The sequence below is a fragment of the Hemiscyllium ocellatum genome, chromosome 37 (assembly GCF_020745735.1).
Source record: "Hemiscyllium ocellatum isolate sHemOce1 chromosome 37, sHemOce1.pat.X.cur, whole genome shotgun sequence".
Lineage (NCBI taxonomy): Eukaryota > Metazoa > Chordata > Chondrichthyes > Orectolobiformes > Hemiscylliidae > Hemiscyllium > Hemiscyllium ocellatum.
In genome coordinates, this window is record NC_083437.1 from 44175455 (window position 1) to 44194992 (window position 19538).

At 49.3% G+C, this 19538-nt stretch overlaps 2 protein-coding genes across 4 annotated transcripts in view; one reads left to right on the forward strand and one right to left on the reverse strand.

The window, feature by feature from the left end:
- The window catches only part of LOC132833633 (polyhomeotic-like protein 2), a 470309-nt gene that overhangs the window by 160617 nt on the left and 290154 nt on the right, over positions 1–19538 (reverse strand). The gene's annotated exons all lie outside the window — the stretch shown is intronic.
- LOC132833531 (putative uncharacterized protein DDB_G0271982) overlaps positions 1–19538 on the forward strand; it is a gene marked incomplete at its 3' end in the record, with an annotated part of 63993 nt that overhangs the window by 41529 nt on the left and 2926 nt on the right. Inside the window, exons 2-5 of the mRNA XM_060851892.1 lie at positions 884–914; positions 3519–3535; positions 5092–5196; positions 17979–18029. Coding sequence (XP_060707875.1) covers positions 884–914; positions 3519–3535; positions 5092–5196; positions 17979–18029 — 204 coding nt within the window. The remainder of the gene's footprint in view (positions 1–883; positions 915–3518; positions 3536–5091; positions 5197–17978; positions 18030–19538) is intronic.

A 19538-nucleotide genomic window follows, 5' to 3' on the forward strand; every position in this document is an offset into this window, starting at 1 on the left:
GACAGACAGAAAAAGCGAGCGAGACAGAAAAAAAAGAGCAAGAGAGAGAAAAAGCGAGCGAGAGAGAGAAAAAGCGAGCGAGAGAGAGAAAAAAAGCAAGAGACAGGGAGAAAAAGCGAGCGAGGGAGAAAAAGCGAGAGAGAGAGAGAAATAGCGAGTGAGAGCGAGAGAAAAAGAAAGAGACAGAAAAAGCGAGAGCGGAAAAGCGAGAGAGCGAGAGAAAAAGCGAGAGAACGAGAGAGCAAAAGCGAGAGCGAGAGAAAAAGCGAGAGAGCAAAAGCGAGAGAACGAGGGAGAAAAAGCGAGAGCGTGAAAAAGCAAGAGCGAAAATGTGAGTGAGAGAAAAAGCGAGAGACAGACAGAAAAAGCGAGCGTGACAGAAAAAGCGAGCGAGACAGAAAAAGCGAGCGAGAGAGAGAGAAAAAGCGAGCGAGAGAGAGAGAAAAAGCAAGAGACGGAGAAAAAGCGAGCGAGAGAGAGAAAAAGCAAGCGCGAGAGAAAAAGCGAGCAAGAGAGAGACAGAAAAAGCGAGAGAGCGGAAAAACGAGAGAGCGAGAGAAAAAGTGAGAGAGCGAGAGAGAAAAAGCGAGAGCGCGAGGGAGAAAAAGTGAGAGCGCGAAAAAGCGAGAGCGAAAATGTGAGCAAGAGAAAAAGCGAGAGACAGACAGAAAAAGCGAGCGAGACAGAAAAAACGAGCGAGACAGAAAAAAAAGAGCAAGAGAGAGAAAAAGCGAGCGAGAGAGAGAAAAAGCGAGCGAGAGAGAGAAAAAGCGAGCGCGGGAGAAAAAGCGAGAGAGAGAGAGAAATAGCGAGACAGAGCGAGAGAAAAAGCAAGAAAGAGAGAGACAGAAAAAGTGAGAGAGCGGAAAAGCGAGAGAAAAAGCGTGAGAGAGAGAGCAAAAGCGAGAGAAAAAGCGAGAGTGAAAATGCGAGCAAGAGAAAAAGCGAGCGAGAGAGAGAGAAAAAGCAAGAGACAGACAGAAAAAGCGAGCGAGACAGAGAGAGAGAGAAAGAAAAAGCGAGCGAGACAGAAAATACGATTGAGACAGCAAAAGCGAGCGAGACAGCGAGCGAGAGCGCGAGGGAGACAGCGAGCGCGAGGGAGACAGCGAGCGAGAGCGCGAGGGAGACAGCGAGCGAGAGCGCGAGGGAGACAGCGAGCGAGAGCGCGAGGGAGACAGCGAGCGAGAGCGCGAGGGAGACAGCGAGCGAGAGCGCGAGGGAGACAGCGAGCGAGAGCGCGAGGGAGACAGCGAGCGAGAGCGCGAGGGAGAGAAAAGGCGAGCGAGAGAAAAAGCGAGCGAGAGAGAGAAAAAGCGAGCGAGAGAGAGAGAAAAAGCGAGAGACAGGGAGAAAAAGCGAGCGAGAGACAGAAAAAGCGAGCGAGGGAGAAAAAGCAAGAGCGAGGGAGAAATAGCGAGACAGAGGGACAGAAAAAGCAAGAAAGAGAGAGACAGAAAAAGCGAGAGAGCGGAAAAACGAGAGTGCGAGAGAAAAAGCGAGAGAGCAAAAGCGAGATCGAGGGAGAAAAAGCGAGAGCACGAGAGCGAAAATGCGAGCAAGAGAAGAAGCGAGAGACAGACAGAAAAAGCACGCGAGACAGAAAAATCAATCGAGAGGGAGAGAAGAAGCAAGAGACAGACAGAAAAAGCGAGGGAGACAGAGAGAAGAAGCGAGCGAGACAGAGGAAGCGAGGGAGACAGAAAAAGCGAGGGAGACAGAAAAAGCGAGCGAGATAGAGGAAGCGAGCGAGAGAGAAGAAAAGCGAGAGACAGACAGAAAAAGCGAGCGAGACAGAAGAAGCGAGAAAGACAGTAGAAGCGAGAGAGAGAGAGAAAAAGCGAGCGAGCGAGAGAGACAGAAAAAGCGAGCGATAGACAGAAAAAGCGAGCGATAGACAGAAAAAGCGAGCGAGACAGAGGAAGCGAGCGAGAAGAAAAGTGAGAGACAGACAGAAAAAGCGAGAGACAGAAAAAGCGAGAGACAGACAGAAAAAGCGAGCGATAGACAGAAAAAGCGAGCGAGACAGAGGAAGCGAGCGCGAGAGAGAAAAAAAGCGAGAGACAGAAAAAGCGAGAGACAGAAAAAGCGAGAGACAGAAAAAGCGAGAGACAGACAGAAAAAGCGAGCAAGACAGAAGAAGCGAGAGAGAGAGAGAGAGAAAAAGCGAGCGAGCGAGAGAAAAAGCGAGCGAGAGAGACAGAAAAAGCGAGCGAGAGAGACAGAGGAAGCGAGCGAGACAGAGGAAGCGAGCGAGACAGAGGAAGCGAGCGAGAGAGAGAGAGAGAGAAAAAGCGAGCGAGACAGAAAAAGCGAGCGAGAGGGACAGAAAAAGCGAGCGATAGACAGAAAAAGCGAGCGAGACAGAAGAAGCGAGCGAGACAGAAGAAGCGAGCGAAAGAGAGGAAGCGAGCGAGACAGAAGACGCGAGCGAGAGAGAGAAAAAAAAAGTGAGAGACAGACAGAAAAAGCGAGCGAGACAGAGGAAGCGAGCGAGACAGAAGAAGCGAGCGAGACAGAAGAAGCGAGCGAGAGAGAGAAACAAAGCGAGAGGCAGACAGAAAAAGCGAGCGAGACAGAGGAAGCGAGCGAGACAGAGGAAGCGAGCGAGAGAGAGAAAAAGAAGTGAGAGACAGACAGAAAAAGCGAGCGAGACAGAAAAAGCGAGCGAGACAGAGAGAGAGAGAGAAAGAAAAAGCAAGCGAGGGAGAGAAAAAGCGAGCGAGCGAGAGAAAAAGCGAGCGAGCGAGAGAAAAAGCGAGCAAGAGAGAGACAGAAAAAGCGAGAGAGCGGAAAAACGAGAGAGCGAGAGAAAAAGTGAGAGAGCGAGAGAGAAAAAGCGAGAGAGAAAAAGCGAGAGAGCGAGGGAGAAAAAGTGAGAGCGCGAAAAAGCGAGAGCGCGAAAAAGCGAGAGCGAAAATGCGAGCAAGAGAAAAAGCGAGAGACAGACAGAAAAAGCGAGCGAGACAGAAGAAGCGATCAAAAGAGAGAGAAAAAGCGAGAGAGAGAGAGAGAGAGGGAAAAAGCAAGAGACAGGGAGGAAAAGTGAGCGAGAGAAAAAGTGAGCAAGAGAGAGAAAAAAGCGAGAGACAGACAGAAAAAGCGAGCGAGACAGAAAAAACGAGCGAGACAGAAAAAAAAGAGCAAGAGAGAGAAAAAGCGAGCGAGAGAGAGAGAGAAAAAAAGCAAGAGACAGGGAGAAAAAGCGAGCGAGAGAGAGAAATAGCGAGTGTGAGCGAGAGAAAAAGAAAGAGACAGAAAAAGCGAGAGCGGAAAAGCGAGAGAACGAGAGAAAAAGCGAGAGAACGAGAGAGCAAAAGCGAGAGAGCGAGAGAAAAAGCGAGAGAGCAAAAGCGAGAGAACGAGGGAGAAAAAGCGAGAGCACGAGAGCGAAAATGTGAGTGAGAGAAAAAGCGAGAGACAGACAGAAAAAGCGAGCGAGACAGAAAAAGCGAGCGAGAGAGAGAGAAAGAGCGAGCGAGAGAGAGAGAAAAAGCAAGAGACGGAGAAAAAGCGAGCGAGAGAGAAAAAGCGAGAGAGAGAGAGAAATAGCAAGAAAGAGAGAGACAGAAAAAGTGAGAGAGCGGAAAAGCGAGAGCGCGAAAAAGCGAGAGCGAAAATGCGAGCAAGAGAAAAAGCGAGAGACAGACAGAAAAAGCGAGCGAGACAGAAGAAGTGATCAAGAGAGAGAGAAAAAGCGAGAGAGAGAGAGAGAGAGGGAAAAAGCAAGAGACAGGGAGGAAAAGTGAGCGAGAGAAAAAGTGAGCAAGAGAGAGAAAAAAAGCGAGAGACAGACAGAAAAAGCGAGCGAGACAGAAAAGACGAGCGAGACAGAAAAAAAAGAGCAAGAGAGAGAAAAAGCGAGCGAGAGAGAGAGAGAAAAAAAGCAAGAGACAGGGAGAAAAAGCGAGCGAGAGAGAGAAAAAGCGAGAGAGAGAGAAATAGCGAGTGTGAGCGAGAGAAAAAGAAAGAGACAGAAAAAGCGAGAGCGGAAAAGCGAGAGAACGAGAGAAAAAGCGAGAGAACGAGAGAGCAAAAGCGAGAGAGCGAGAGAAAAAGCGAGAGAGCAAAAGCGAGAGAACGAGGGAGAAAAAGCGAGAGCACGAGAGCGAAAATGTGAGTGAGAGAAAAAGCGAGAGACAGACAGAAAAAGCGAGCGAGACAGAAAAAGCGAGCGAGAGAGAGAGAAAGAGCGAGCGAGAGAGAGAGAAAAAGCAAGAGACGGAGAAAAAGCGAGCGAGAGAGAGAAAAAGCGAGCGAGAGAGAGAAAAAGCGAGCGAGAGAGAAAAAGCGAGAGAGAGAGAGAAATAGCAAGAGAGAGAGAGACAGAAAAAGAGAGAGAGCGGAAAAGAGAGAGAGAGAGAAAAAGCGTGAGAGAGAGAGCAAAAGCGAGAGAAAAAGCGAGAGCGAAAAAGCGAGAGTGAAAATGCGAGCAAGTGAAAAAGCGAGCGAGAGAGAAAAAGCGAGAGACAGACAGAAAAAGCGAGCGAGACAGAGAGAGAGAAAGAAAAAGCGAGCAAGACAGAAAATACGATTGAGACAGAAAAAGCGAGCAAGACAGAAAAAGCGAGCAAGACAGCGAGGGAGAGCGCGAGGGAGAGAAAAGGCGAGCGAGAGAAAAGGCGAGCGAGAGAGAGAAAAAGCGAGCGAGAGAGAGAGAAAAAGCAAGAGACAGGGAGAAAAAGCGAGCGAGAGACAGAAAAAACGAGCGAGGGAGAAAAAGCAAGAGCGAGGGAGAAATAGCGAGACAGAGCGAGAGAAAAAGCAAGAAAGAGAGAGACAGAAAAAGCGAGAGCGCAGAAAAGCGAGAGCGCGGAAAAGCGAGAGAGCGAGGAAGAAAAAGAGAGAGCGAAATTGCGAGCGAGAGAAAAAGCGAGCGAGAGAGAGAAAAAGCGAGCGAGAGAGAGAAAAAAAGCAAGAGACAGGGAGAAAAAACGAGCGAGAGAGAGAAAAAGCGAGCGAGGGAGAAAAAGCGAGCGAGGGAGAAATAGCGAGAGAGAGAGAAATAGCGAGTGAGAGCGAGAGAAAAAGAAAGAGACAGAAAAAGCGAGAGCGGAAAAGCAAGAGAGCGAGAGAAAAAGCGAGAGAACGAGAGAGCAAAAGCGAGAGAGCGAGAGAAAAAGCGAGAGAGCAAAAGCGAGAGAACGAGGGAGAAAAAGCGAAAGCGTGAAAAAGCGAGAGCAAGAGAGCGAAAATGTGAGTGAGAGAAAAAGCGAGAGACAGACAGAAAAAGCGAGCGAGACAGAAAAAGCGAGCGAGAGAGAGAGAAAGAGCGAGCGAGAGAGAAAAAGCAAGAGACAGGGAGAAAAAGCGAGCGAGAGAGAGAAAAAGCGAGCGAGAGAGAGAAAAAGCGAGCGAGAGAGAAAAAGCGAGAGAGAGAGAGAAAAAGCAAGAAAGAGAGAGACAGAAAAAGTGAGAGAGCGGAAAAGCGAGAGAGCGAGAGAAAAAGCGTGAGTGAAAATGCGAGCAAGAGAAAAAGCAAGCGAGAGAGAAAAAGCGAGAGACAGACAGAAAAAGCGAGCGAGACAGAGAGAGAGAGAAAGAAAAAGCGAGCAAGACAGAAAATACGATTGAGACAGCAAAAGCGAGAGAGACAGCAAAAGCGAGCGAGACAGAAAAAGCGAGCAAGACAGCAAAAGCGAGCAAGACAGAAAAAGCGAGCGAGGGAGAGCGCGAGGGAGAGCGCGAGGGAGAGCGCGAGGGAGAGCGCGAGGGAGAGCGCGAGGGAGAGAAAAGGCGAGCGAGAGAAAAAGCGAGCGAGAGAGAGAGAAAAAGCGAGCGAGAGAGAGAGAAAAAGCAAGAGACAGGGAGAAAAAGCAAGCGAGAGACAGAAAAAGCGAGCGAGACAGCAAAAGCGAGCAAGACAGAAAAAGCGAGCGAGAGAGAGCGCGAGGGAGAGCGCGAGGGAGAGCGCGAGGGAGAGCGCGAGGGAGAGCGCGAGGGAGAGAAAAGGCGAACGAGAGAAAAAGCGAGCAAGAGAGAGAAAAAGCGAGCGAGAGAGAGAAAAAGCGAGCGAGAGAGAGAGAAAAAGCAAGAGACAGGGAGAAAAAGCGAGCGAGAGACAGAAAAAGCGAGCGAGGGAGAAAAAGCAAGAGCGAGGGAGAAATAGCGAGACAGAGCGAGAGAAAAAGCAAGAAAGAGAGAGAGACAGAAAAAGCGAGAGAGCGGAAAAACGTGAGTGCGAGAGAAAAAGCGAGAGAGAAAAAGCGAGAGCGCGAAAAAGCGAGAGCGAAAATGCGAGCAAGAGAAAAAGCGAGAGACAGACAGAAAAAGCGAGCGAGACAGAAAAAGCGAGCGAGAGAGAGAGAAAAAGTGAGACACAGACAGAAAAAGCGAGCGAGACAGAAAAAGCGAGCGAGAGGGATAGAAAAAGCGAGCGAGAGGGACAGAAAAAGCGAGCGAGAGGGACAGAAAAAGCGAGCGAGACAGACAGAAAAAGCGAGCGAGACAGACAGAAAAAGCGAGAGACAGACAGAAAAAGCGAGCGAGACAGAAAAAGCGAGCGAGACAGAGGAAGTGAGAGAGAGAAAAAACGAGAGACAGAGAGAAAAAGCAAGCGAGACAGAAGAAGCGAGCGAGACAGAAAAAGCGAGCGAGACAGAAAAAGCGAGCGAGACAGAAAAAGCGAGCGAGACAGAAAAAGCGAGCGAGACAGAAAAAGCGAGCGAGACAGACAGAAAAAGCGAGCGAGACCGAAAAAGCGAGCGAGAGAGAGCGCGAGGGAGAGCGCGAGGGAGAGCGCGAGGGAGAGCGCGAGGGAGAGAAAAGGCGAGCGAGAGAAAAAGCGAGCGAGAGAGAGAAAAAGCGAGCGAGAGAGAGAAAAAGCGAGCGAGAGAGAGAGAAAAAGCAAGAGACAGGGAGAAAAAGCGAGCGAGAGACAGAAAAAGCGAGCGAGACAGCAAAAGCGAGCAAGACAGAAAAAGCGAGCGAGGGAGAGCGCGAGGGAGAGCGCGAGGAGAGCGCGAGGGAGAGCGCGAGGGAGAGCGCGAGGGAGAGCGCGAGGGAGAGCGCGAGGGAGAGCGCGAGGGAGAGAAAAGGCGAGCGAGAGAAAAAGCGAGCAAGAGAGAGAAAAAGCGAGCGAGAGAGAGAAAAAGCGAGCGAGAGAGAGAGAAAAAGCAAGAGACAGGGAGAAAAAGCGAGCGAGAGACAGAAAAAGCGAGCGAGGAAGAAATAGCGAGACAGAGCGAGAGAAAAAGCAAGAAAGAGAGAGAGACAGAAAAAGCGAGCGAGACAGAAAAAGCGAGAGACAGACAGAAAAAGCGAGCGAGACAGAAAAAGCGAGCGAGACAGAAAAAGCGAGCGAGACAGAGGAAGTGAGAGAGAGAAAAAAAGCGAGAGACAGACAGAAAAAGCGAGCGAGACCGAAAAAGCCAGCGAGACAGAAAAAGCGAGCGAGACAGAGAGAGAGAAAGAAAAAGCGAGCGAGGGAGAGAAAAAGCGAGCGAGAGAGAAATAGCGAGACAGAGCGAGAGAAAAAGCAAGAAAGAGAGAGACAGAAAAAGCGAGAGAGCGGAAAAGCGAGAGAGCGGAAAAGCGAGAGAGCGAGAGAGAAAAAGCGAGAGAGCGAGAGAAAAAGCGAGCGAGACAGAAAAAGCGAGCGAGACAGAGAGAGAGAAAGAAAAAGCGAGCAAGGGAGAGAAAAAGCGAGACAGAGTGAGAGAAAAAGCAAGAAAGAGAGAGACAGAAAAAGCGAGAGCACGGAAAAGCGAAAGCGCGGAAAAGCGAGAGAGAAAAAGCGAGAGAGCGAGGAAGAAAAAGCGAGAGCGAAATTGCGAGTGAGAGAAAAAGCGAGCGAGACAGAGAGAGAGAAAGAAAAAGCGAGCGAGGGAGAGAAAAAGCGAGCGAGGGAGAAAAAGCGAGCGAGGGAGAAAAAGCGAGACAGAGAGAGAGAAAGAAAAAGCGAGCGAGGGAGAGAAAAAGCGAGACAGAGTGAGAGAAAAAGCAAGAAAGAGAGAGACAGAAAAAGCGAGAGCGCGGAAAAGCGAGAGAGCGAGGAAGAAAAGGGGAGAGCGAAATTGCGAGCGAGAAAAAGCGAGCGAGACAGAAAAAAAAAGAGCAAGCGAAAGAAAAAGCGAGCGAGAGAGAGAAATAGCGAGTGAGAGCGAGAGAAAAAGAAAGAGACAGAAAAAGCGAGAGCGGAAAAGCGAGAGAGCGAGAGAAAAAGCGAGAGAACGAGAGAGCAAAAGCGAGAGAGCGAGAGAAAAAGCGAGAGAGCAAAAGCGAGAGAACGAGGGAGAAAAAGCGAAAGCGTGAAAAAGCGAGAGCAAGAGAGCGAAAATGTGAGTGAGAGAAAAAGCGAGCGAGACAGACAGAAAAAGCGAGCGAGACAGAAAAAGCGAGCGAGACAGAAAAAGCGAGCGAGAGAGAGAGAAAAAGCAAGAGACAGGGAGAAAAAACGAGCGAGAGAGAGAAAAAGCGAGCGAGAGAGAAAAAGCGAGAGAGAGAGAGAGAAAAAGCAAGAAAGAGAGAGACAGAAAAAGTGAGAGAGCGGAAAAGCGAGAGAGCGAGAGAAAAAGCATGAGAGAGAGAGCAAAAGCGAGAGAAAAAGCGAGAGCGCGAGGGAGAAAAAGCGCGAGGGAGAAAAAGCGAGAGTGAAAATGCGAGCAAGAGAAAAAGCAAGCGAGAGAGAAAAAGCGAGAGACAGACAGAAAAAGCGAGCGAGACAGAGAGAGAGAGAAAGAAAAAGCGAGCAAGACAGAAAATACTATTGAGACAGCAAAAGCGAGCGAGACAGCAAAAGCGAGCGAGACAGCAAAAGCGAGCGAGACAGTAAAAGCGAGGGAGAGCGCGAGGGAGAGCGCGAGGGAGAGCGCGAGCGAGAGAAAAGGCGAGCGAGAGAAAACGCGAGCGAGAGAAAAAGCAAGCAAGAGAGAGAAAAAGCGAGCGAGAGAGAGAGAAAAAGCGAGCGAGACAGAGAGAAAAAGCAAGAGACAGGGAGAAAAAGCGAGCGAGACAGCAAAAGCGAGCAAGACAGAAAAAGCGAGCGAGGGAGAGCGCGAGGGAGAGCGCGAGGGAGAGCGCGAGGGAGAGCGCGAGGGAGAGAAAAAGCGAGCGAGAGAGAGAAAAGCGAGCGAGAGAGAGAGAAAAAGCGAGCGAGACAGAGAGAAAAAGCAAGAGACAGGGAGAAAAAGCGAGCGAGAGACAGCAAAAGTGAGCGAGGGAGAAAAAGCAAGAGCGAGGGAGAAATAGCGAGACAGAGCGAGAGAAAAAGCAAGAAAGAGAGAGAGACAGAAAAAGCGAGAGAGCGGAAAAACGTGAGTGCGAGAGAAAAAGCGAGAGAGAAAAAGTGAGAGAGCGAGGGAGAAAAAGCGAGAGCGCGAAAAATGAGAGCGAAATTGCGAGCAAGAGAAAAAGCGAGAGACAGACAGAAAAAGCGAGCGAGACAGAAAAATCGAGCGAGAGGGACAGAAAAAGCGAGAGACAGACAGAAAAAGCGAGCGAGACAGAGGAAGTGAGAGAGAGAAAAAAAGCGAGAGACAGACAGAAAAAGCGAGCGAGACCGAAAAAGCGAGCGAGACAGAAAAAGCGAGCGAGACAGAAATAGCGAGACAGAGCGAGAGAAAAAGCAAGAAAGAGAGAGACAGAAAAAGCGAGAGAGCGGAAAAGCGAGAGAGCGGAAAAGCGAGAGAGCGAGAGAGAAAAAGCGAGAGAGCGAGAGAAAAAGCGAGCGAGACAGAAAAAGCGAGCGAGACAGAGAGAGAGAAAGAAAAAGCGAGCAAGGGAGAGAAAAAGCGAGACAGAGTGAGAGAAAAAGCAAGAAAGAGAGAGACAGAAAAAGCGAGAGCGCGGAAAAGCGAAAGCGCGGAAAAGCGAGAGAGAAAAAGCGAGAGAGCGAGGAAGAAAAAGCGAGAGCGAAATTGCGAGCGAGAGAAAAAGCGAGCGAGACAGAGAGAGAGAAAGAAAAAGCGAGCGAGGGAGAGAAAAAGCGAGCGAGGGAGAAAAAGCGAGCGAGACAGAAAAAGCGAGACAGAGAGAGAGAAAGAAAAAGCGAGCGAGGGAGAGAAAAAGCGAGACAGAGTGAGAGAAAAAGCAAGAAAGAGAGAGACAGAAAAAGCGAGAGCGCGGAAAAGCGAGAGCGCGGAAAAGCGAGAGAGCGAGGAAGAAAAGGGGAGAGCGAAATTGCGAGCGAGAAAAAGCGAGCGAGACAGAAAAAAAAAAGAGCAAGCGAAAGAAAAAGCGAGCGAGAGAGAGAAATAGCGAGTGAGAGCGAGAGAAAAAGAAAGAGACAGAAAAAGCGAGAGCGGAAAAGCGAGAGAGCGAGAGAAAAAGCGAGAGAACGAGAGAGCAAAAGCGAGAGAGCGAGAGAAAAAGCGAGAGAGCAAAAGTGAGAGAACGAGGGAGAAAAAGCGAAAGCGTGAAAAAGCGAGAGCAAGAGAGCGAAAATGTGAGTGAGAGAAAAAGCGAGAGACAGACAGAAAAAGCGAGCGAGAGCGCGAGGGAGAGCGCGAGGGAGAGCGCGAGGGAGAGCGCGAGCGAGAGAAAAGGCGAGCGAGAGAAAAGGCGAGCGAGAGAAAAAGCGAGCGAGAGAGAGAAAAAGCGAGCGAGAGAGAGAGAAAAAGCGAGCGAGAGAGAGAGAAAAAGCAAGAGACAGGGAGAAAAAGCGAGCGAGACAGCAAAAGCGAGCAAGACAGAAAAAGCGAGCGAGGGAGAGCGCGAGGGAGAGCGCGAGGGAGAGCGCGAGGGAGAGCGCGAGGGAGAGCGCGAGGGAGAGCGCGAGGGAGAGAAAAGGCGAGCGAGAGAAAAAGCGAGCGAGAGAGAGAAAAAGCGAGCGAGAGAGCGAGAAAAAGCGAGCGAGACAGAGAGAAAAAGCAAGAGACAGGGAGAAAAAGCGAGCGAGAGACAGAAAAAGTGAGCGAGGGAGAAAAAGCAAGAGCGAGGGAGAAATAGCGAGACAGAGCGAGAGAAAAAGCAAGAAAGAGAGACAGAAAAAGCGAGAGAGCGAGAGCAAAAGCAAGGGAAAAAGCGAGAGAGAAAAAGCGAGTGCGAAAAAGCGAGTGCGAAAATGCGAGTAAGAGAAAAAGCGAGAGAGACAGAAAAAGCGAGCGAGAGACAGAAAAAGTGAGCGAGGGAGAAAAAGCAAGAGCGAGGGAGAAATAGCGAGACAGAGCGAGAGAAAAAGCAAGAAAGAGAGAGAGACAGAAAAAGCGAGAGAGCGGAAAAACGTGAGTGCGAGAGAAAAAGCGAGAGAGAAAAAGTGAGAGAGCGAGGGAGAAAAAGCGAGAGCGCGAAAAAGCGAGAGCGAAAATGCGAGCAAGAGAAAAAGCGAGAGACAGACAGAAAAAGCGAGCGAGACAGAAAAAGCGAGCGAGAGGGACAGAAAAAGCGAGAGACAGACAGAAAAAGCGAGCGAGACAGAGGAAGTGAGAGAGAGAAAAAAAGCGAGAGACAGACAGAAAAAGCGAGCGAGACCGAAAAAGCGAGCGAGACAGAAAAAGCGAGCGAGAGAGAAATAGCGAGACAGAGCGAGAGAAAAAGCAAGAAAGAGAGAGACAGAAAAAGCGAGAGAGCGGAAAAGCGAGAGAGCGAGAGAGAAAAAGCGAGAGAGCGAGAGAAAAAGCGAGCGAGACAGAAAAAGCAAGCGAGACAGAGAGAGAGAAAGAAAAAGCGAGCAAGGGAGAGAAAAAGCGAGACAGAGTGAGAGAAAAAGCAAGAAAGAGAGAGACAGAAAAAGCGAGAGCGCGGAAAAGCGAGAGAGAAAATGCGAGAGAGCGAGGAAGAAAAAGCGAGAGCGAAATTGCGAGCGAGAGAAAAAGCGAGCGAGACAGAGGAAGCGAGCGAGACAGAAAAAGCGAGCGAGACAGAAAAAGCGAGCGAGACAGAAAAAGCGAGCGAGACAGAGAGAGAGAGTGAGAGAGAAAGAAAAAGCGAGCGAGGGAGAGAAAAAGCGAGCGAGAGAGAAAAAGCAAGAGAGAGAGAGAGAGAAAGAAAAAGCGAGCGAGGGAGAGAAAAAGCGAGACAGAGTGAGAGAAAAAGCAAGAAAGAGACAGAAAAAGCGAGAGCGCGGAAAAGCGAGAGAGAAAAAGTGAGAGAAAAAGCGAGAGAGCGAGGGAGAAAAAGCGAGAGCGAAATTGCGAGCGAGAGAAAAAGCAAGAGACAGACAGAAAAAGTGAGCGAGACAGACAGAAAAAGCGAGCGAGACAGAAAAAGCGAGCGAGACAGAGAAAGAAAAAGCGAGCGAGGGATAGAAAAAGCGAGCGAGAGAGAGAAAAAGCGAGCGAGACAGAGAAAAAGCAAGCGAGACAGAGAGAGAGAGAGAGAGAGAGAGAGAGAGAGAGAGGGAGAAAGAAAATGCGAGCGAGGGAGAGAAAAAGCGAGACAGAGTGAGAGAAAAAGCAAGAAAGAGAGAGACAGAAAAAGCGAGAGCGCGGAAAAGCGAGAGCGCGGAAAAGCGAGAGCGCGGAAAAGCGAGAGCGCGGAAAAGCGAGAGACAGACAGAAAAAGCGAGCGAGGCAGACAGAGAAAGCGAGAGAGACAGACAGAAAAAGCGAGCGAGACAGACAGAAAAAGCGAGCGAGACAGACAGAAGAAGCGAGCGAGACAGACAGAAAAAGCGAGCGAGACAGAAAAAGCGAGCGAGACAGAAAAAGCGAGCGAGACAGAAAAAGCGAGCGAGACAGAGTGAGAGAGAGAAAGAAAAAGCGAGCGAGGGAGAGAGAAAAAGCAAGAGACAGGGAGAAAAAGCGAGCGAGAGAGAGAAAAAGCGAGCGAGAGAGAGAAAGTGAGCGAGAGAGAAATAGCGAGACAGAGCGAGAGAAAAAGCAAGAAAGAGAGAGACAGAAAAAGCGAGAGAGCGGAAAAGCGAGAGAGCGAGAGAGAAAAAGCGAGCGAGACAGAAAAAGCGAGCGAGACAGAGAGAGAGAGAGAGAAAGAAAAAGCGAGCAAGGGAGAGAAAAAGCGAGCGAGAGAGAGAAAAAGCAAGCGAGACAGAGAGAGAGAGAGATAGAGGGAAAGGGAGAGAGAGAGAAAGAAAAAGCGAGACAGAGTGAGAGAAAAAGTAAGAAAGAGAGAGACAGAAAAAGCGAGAGCGCGGAAAAGCGAGAGAGAAAAAGCGAGAGCGCGAGGGAGAAAAAGCGAGAGCGAAATTGCGAGCGAGAGACAGACAGAAAAAGCGAGAGACAGACAGAAAAAGCGAGCGAGACAGAAAAAGCGAGCGAGAGACAGACAGAAGAAGCCAGCGTGACAGAAGAAGCCAGCGAGACAGAAGAAGCCAGTGAGACAGAAAAAGCGAGCGAGACAGACAGAGACAGAGAGAGAGAGAGAGAGAAAGAAAAAGCGAGCGAAGGAGAGAAAAAGCAAGAGACAGGGAGAAAAAGCGAGCGAGAGAGAGAAAAAGCGAGCGAGAGAGAAATAGCGAGACAGAGCGAGAGAAAAAGCAAGAAAGAGAGAGACAGAAAAAGCGAGAGAGCGGAAAAGCGAGAGAGCGAGAGAGAAAAAGCGAGAGAGCGAGAGAAAAAGCGAGAGAGAACAAGCGAGAGAGCGAGAGAAAAAGCGAGAGAGCAAAAGCGAGAGAGAAAAGGCGAGAGAGCGAAAAAGCGAGAGCGAAAATGCGAGCGAGAGAAAAAGCGAGAGACAGACAGAAAAAGCGAGTGAGACAGAAAAAGCGTGCGAGCGAGAGAAAAAGCGAGAAAAGACATAAAAAGCGAGCGAGACAGACAGAAAAAGCGAGCGAGACAGAAAAAGCGAGCACGAGGGAGAGAAAAAGCGAGCGAGAGAGAGAAAAAGAGTGAGAGACAGACAGAAAAAGCGAGCGAGACAGAGGAAGCGAGCGAGACAGAAAAAGCGAGCGAGACAGAGAGAGAGAGAGCGCGAGGGAGAGAAAAAGCGAGCGAGAGAAAAAGCGAGCGAGAGAAAAAGCGAGCGAGAGAAAAAGCGAGCGAGAGAGAGAGAGAAAAAGCAAGAGACAGGGAGAAAAAGCGAGTGAGAGAGAGAAAAAGTGAGCGAGGGAGAAAAAGCGAACGAGAGAGAGAAATAGCGAGACAGAGCGAGAGAAAAAGCAAGAAAGAGAGACAGAAAAAGCGAGAGAGCGAGAGCAAAAGCAAGGGAAAAAGCGAGAGAGAAAAAGCGAGTGCGAAAAAGCGAGTGCGAAAATGCGAGTAAGAGAAAAAGCGAGAGAGACAGAAAAAGCGAGCGAGAGACAGAAAAAGTGAGCGAGGGAGAAAAAGCAAGAGCGAGGGAGAAATAGCGAGACAGAGCGAGAGAAAAAGCAAGAAAGAGAGAGAGACAGAAAAAGCGAGAGAGCGGAAAAACGTGAGTGCGAGAGAAAAAGCGAGAGAGAAAAAGTGAGAGAGCGAGGGAGAAAAAGCGAGAGCGCGAAAAAGCGAGAGCGAAAATGCGAGCAAGAGAAAAAGCGAGAGACAGACAGAAAAAGCGAGCGAGACAGAAAAAGCGAGCGAGAGGGACAGAAAAAGCGAGAGACAGACAGAAAAAGCGAGCGAGACAGAGGAAGTGAGAGAGAGAAAAAAAGCGAGAGACAGACAGAAAAAGCGAGCGAGACCGAAAAAGCGAGCGAGACAGAAAAAGCGAGCGAGACAGAAAAAGCGAGCGAGAGAGAAATAGCGAGACAGAGCGAGAGAAAAAGCAAGAAAGAGAGAGACAGAAAAAGCGAGAGAGCGGAAAAGCGAGAGAGCGAGAGAGAAAAAGCGAGAGAGCGAGAGAAAAAGCGAGCGAGACAGAAAAAGCAAGCGAGACAGAGAGAGAGAAAGAAAAAGCGAGCAAGGGAGAGAAAAAGCGAGACAGAGTGAGAGAAAAAGCAAGAAAGAGAGAGACAGAAAAAGCGAGAGCGCGGAAAAGCGAGAGAGAAAATGCGAGAGAGCGAGGAAGAAAAAGCGAGAGCGAAATTGCGAGCGAGAGAAAAAGCGAGCGAGACAGAGGAAGCGAGCGAGACAGAAAAAGCGAGCGAGACAGAAAAAGCGAGCGAGACAGAAAAAGCGAGCGAGACAGAAAAAGCGAGCGAGACAGAGAGAGAGAGTGAGAGAGAAAGAAAAAGCGAGCGAGGGAGAGAAAAAGCGAGACAGAGTGAGAGAAAAAGCAAGAAAGAGACAGAAAAAGCGAGAGCGCGGAAAAGAGAGAGAGAAAAAGTGAGAGAAAAAGCGAGAGAGCGAGGGAGAAAAAGCGAGAGCGAAATTGCGAGCGAGAGAAAAAGCGAGAGACAGACAGAAAAAGTGAGCGAGACAGACAGAAAAAGCGAGCGAGACAGAAAAAGCGAGCGAGACAGAGAAAGAAAAAGCGAGCGAGGGATAGAAAAAGCGAGCGAGAGAGAGAAAAAGCGAGCGAGACAGAGAAAAAGCAAGCGAGACAGAGAGAGAGAGAGAGAGAGGGAGAAAGAAAATGCGAGCGAGGGAGAGAAAAAGCGAGACAGAGTGAGAGAAAAAGCAAGAAAGAGAGAGACAGAAAAAGCGAGAGCGCGGAAAAGCGAGAGCGCAGAAAAGCGAGAGAGAAAAAGCGAGAGACAGACAGAAAAAGCGAGCGAGGCAGACAGAGAAAGCGAGAGAGACAGACAGAAAAAGCGAGCGAGACAGACAGAAAAAGCGAGCGAGACAGACAGAAGAAGCGAGCGAGACAGAAAAAGCGAGCGAGACAGAAAAAGCGAGCGAGACAGAAAAAGCGAGCGAGACAGAGTGAGAGAGAGAGAGAAAGAAAAAGCGAGCGAGGGAGAGAGAAAAAGCAAGAGACAGGGAGAAAAAGCGAGCGAGAGAGAGAAAGTGAGCGAGAGAGAAATAGCGAGACAGAGCGAGAGAAAAAGCAAGAAAGAGAGAGACAGAAAAAGCGAGAGAGCGGAAAAGCGAGAGAGCGAGAGAGAAAAAGCGAGCGAGACAGAAAAAGCGAGCGAGACAGAGAGAGAGAGAGAAAGAAAAAGCGAGCAAGGGAGAGAAAAAGCGAGCGAGAGAGAGAAAAAGCAAGCGAGACAGAGAGAGAGAGAGAGAGATAGAGGGAAAGGGAGAGAGAGAGAAAGAAAAAGCGAGACAGAGTGAGAGAAAAAGTAAGAAAGAGAGAGACAGAAAAAGCGAGAGCGCGGAAAAGCGAGAGAGAAAAAGCGAGAGCGCGAGGGAGAAAAAGCGAGAGCGAAATTGCGAGCGAGAGACAGACAGAAAAAGCGAGAGACAGACAGAAAAAGCGAGAGACAGACAGAAAAAGCGAGCGAGAGACAGACAGAAGAAGCCAGCGTGACAGAAGAAGCCAGCGAGACAGAAGAAGCCAGTGAGACAGAAAAAGCGAGCGAGACAGACAGAGACAGAGAGAGAGAGAGAGAGAAAGAAAAAGCGAGCGAAGGAGAGAAAAAGCAAGAGACAGGGAGAAAAAGCGAGCGAGAGAGAGAAAAAGCGAGCGAGAGAGAAATAGCGAGACAGAGCGAGAGAAAAAGCAAGAAAGAGAGAGACAGAAAAAGCGAGAGAGCGGAAAAGCGAGAGAGCGAGAGAGAAAAAGCGAGAGAGCGAGAGAAAAAGCGAGAGAGCAAAAGCGAGAGAGAAAAGGCGAGAGAGCGAAAAAGCGAGAGCGAAAATGCGAGCGAGAGAAAAAGCGAGAGACAGACAGAAAAAGCGAGTGAGACAGAAAAAGCGTGCGAGCGAGAGAAAAAGCGAGAAAAGACATAAAAAGCGAGCGAGACAGACAGAAAAAGCGAGCGAGACAGAAAAAGCGAGCGCGAGGGAGAGAAAAAGCGAGCGAGAGAGAGAAAAAGAGTGAGAGACAGACAGAAAAAGCGAGCGAGACAGAGGAAGCGAGCGAGACAGAAAAAGCGAGCGAGACAGAGAGAGAGAGAGAGAGAGAGAGCGCGAGGGAGAGAAAAAGCGAGCGAGAGAAAAAGCGAGCGAGAGAGAGAGAAAGATCGAGCGAGAGAGAGAGAGAAAAAGCAAGAGACAGGGAGAAAAAGCGAGCGAGAGAGAGAAAAAGTGAGCGAGGGAGAAAAAGCGAACGAGAGAGAGAAATAGCGAGACAGAGCGAGAGAAAAAGCAAGAAAGAGAGACAGAAAAAGCGAGAGAGCGAGAGCAAAAGCAAGGGAAAAAGCGAGAGAGAAAAAGCGAGTGCGAAAAAGCGAGTGCGAAAATGCGAGTAAGAGAAAAAGCGAGAGAGACAGAAAAAGCGAGCGAGACAGAAAAAGTGAGCGAGAGAGAGAGAAAAAGCAAGAGACAGACAGAAAAAACGAGCGAGACAGACAGAAAAAACGAGCGAGACAGAAAAAACGAGCGAGACAGTTAATACGAGCGAGACAGTTAATACGAGCGAGACAGAAGAAGCGATCAAGAGAGAGAAAAAAAGCGAGCGAGACAGAAAAAGCGAGCGAGAGAGAGAGAAAAAACGAGAGACAGACAGAAAAAGCGAGCGAGACAGAGAGAGAGAGAGAGCGCGAGGGAGAGAAAAAGCGAGCGAGAGAGAGAGAGAGAGAAAGAAAAAGCAAGCAAGACAGAAAAAACGAGCGAGACAGAAGAAGCGATCAAGAGAGAGAGAAAAAGCGAGCGAGAGAGAGAAAAAGCGAGCGAGAGAGAGAAAAAGCTAGCGAGAGAGAGATAAAAAGCAAGAGACAGGGAGAAAAAGCGAGCGAGAGAGAGAAAAAGCGAGCGAGGGAGAAAAAGCTAGAGAGAGAGACAAATAGCAAGACAGAGCGAGAGAAAAAGCAAGAAAGAGAGAGACAGAAAAAGCGAGAGAGCGAGAGAAAAAGCGAGAGAGCAAAAGCGAGACGCAAGGGAGAAAAAGCGAGAGCGAAAATGCGAGTGAGAGAAAAAGCGAGAGACAGACAGAAAAAGCGAGCGAGAGAGAGAAAAAGTGAGAGACAGACAGAAAAAGCGAGAGACAGACAGAAAAAGCGAGCGAGACAGAAGAAGCGATCAAGAGAGAGAAAAAAAACGAGTGAGACAGAAAAAGTGAGTGAGACAGAAAAAGCGAGAGACAGACAGAAGCAGCGAGCGAGACAGAAAAAGCGAGAGAGACAGAGAGAGAGCGCGCAAGGGAGAGAAAAAGCGAGTGAGAGAAAAGCGAGCGAGAGAGAGAGAGAAAAAGCGAGCAAGACAGAAAAAACGAGCGAGAGAGAGAGAAAAAGCAAGAGACAGGGAGAAAAAGCAAGAGACAGGGAGAAAAAGCGAGCGAGAGAGAGAAAAAGCGAGCGAGAGAGAGAAAAAGCGAGCGAGAGAGAGAAAAAGCGAGCGAGAGAGAAAGAAAAAGCAAGAGACAGGGAGAAAAAGCGAGCGAGGGAGAGAAAGCTAGAGAGAGAGAAATAGCGAGACAGAGAGAGAGAAAAAGCAAGAAAGAGAGAGACAGAAAAAGCGAGAGAGCGGAAAAGCGAGAGAGCGAGAGAAAAAGCGAGAGAGCGAAAGAGCAAAAGCAAGAGAAAAAGCGAGCGAGAGAGAGAAAAAGCGAGAGACAGACAGAAAAAGCGAGCGAGACAGAGGAAGCGAGCGAGACAGAAAAAGCGAGCGAGACAGAGAGAGAGCACGAGGGAGAGCAAAAGCGAGCGAGAGAGAAAAATCGAGCGAGAGAGAGAGAGAAAAAGCAAGAGACAGACAGAAAAAGCGAGCGAGACAGAGGAAGCGAGCGAGACAGAAAAAGCGAGCGAGACAGAAAAAGCGAGCGAGACAGAAAAAGCGAGCGAGACAGAAAAAGCGAGCGAGACAGAGAGAGAGCACGAGGGAGAGCAAAAGCGAGCGAGAGAGAAAAATCGAGCGAGAGAGAGAGAGAAAAAGCAAGAGACAGGGAGAAAAAGCGAGAGAGAGAAAAAGCGAGCGAGGGAGAAAAAGCGAGCGAGCGAGAGAAATAGCGAGACAGAGCGAGAGAAAAAGCAAGAAAGAGAGAGACAGAAAAAGCGAGAGAGCGAGAGAAAAAGCGAGAGAGCAAAAGCGAGACGCAAGGGAGAAAAGGCGAGCGCGCGAAAAAGCGAGAGCGAAAATGCGAGTGAGAGAAAAAGCGAGAGACAGACAGAAAAAGCGAGTGAGACAGAAGAAGCGATCAAGAGAGAGAAAAAAAGCGAGTGAGACAGAAAAAGTGAGTGAGAGAGAGAAAAAGCGAGAGACAGACAGAAAAAGCGAGCGAGACAGAGGAAGCGAGCGAGACAGAAAAAGCGAGCGAGACAGAGAGAGAGAGAGCACGAGGGAGAGAAAAAGCGAGCGAGAGAAAAATCGAGCGAGAGAGAGAGAAAAAGCAAGAGACAGGGAGAAAAAGCGAGACAGAGAAAAAGCGAGCGAAAGAGAGAAATAGCGAGACAGAGCGAGAGAAAAAGCAAGAAAGAGAGAGACAGAAAAAGCGAGAGAGCGAGAGAAAAAGCGAGAGAGCAAAAGCGAGACGCAAGGGAGAAAAAGCGAGTGCGCGAAAAAGCGAGAGCGAAAATGCGAGTGAGAGAAAAAGCGAGAGACAGACAGAAAAAGCGAGCGAGACAGAGAGAGAGCGCGCGAGGGAGAGAAAAAGCGAGCGAGAGAAAAGCGAGCGAGAGAGAGAGAGAAAGAAAAAGCGAGCAAGACAGAAAAAACGAGCGAGACAGAAGAAGCGATCAAGAGAGAGAGAAAAAGCGAGTGAGAGAGAGAAAAAGCAAGAGACAGGGAGAAAAAGCGAGCGAG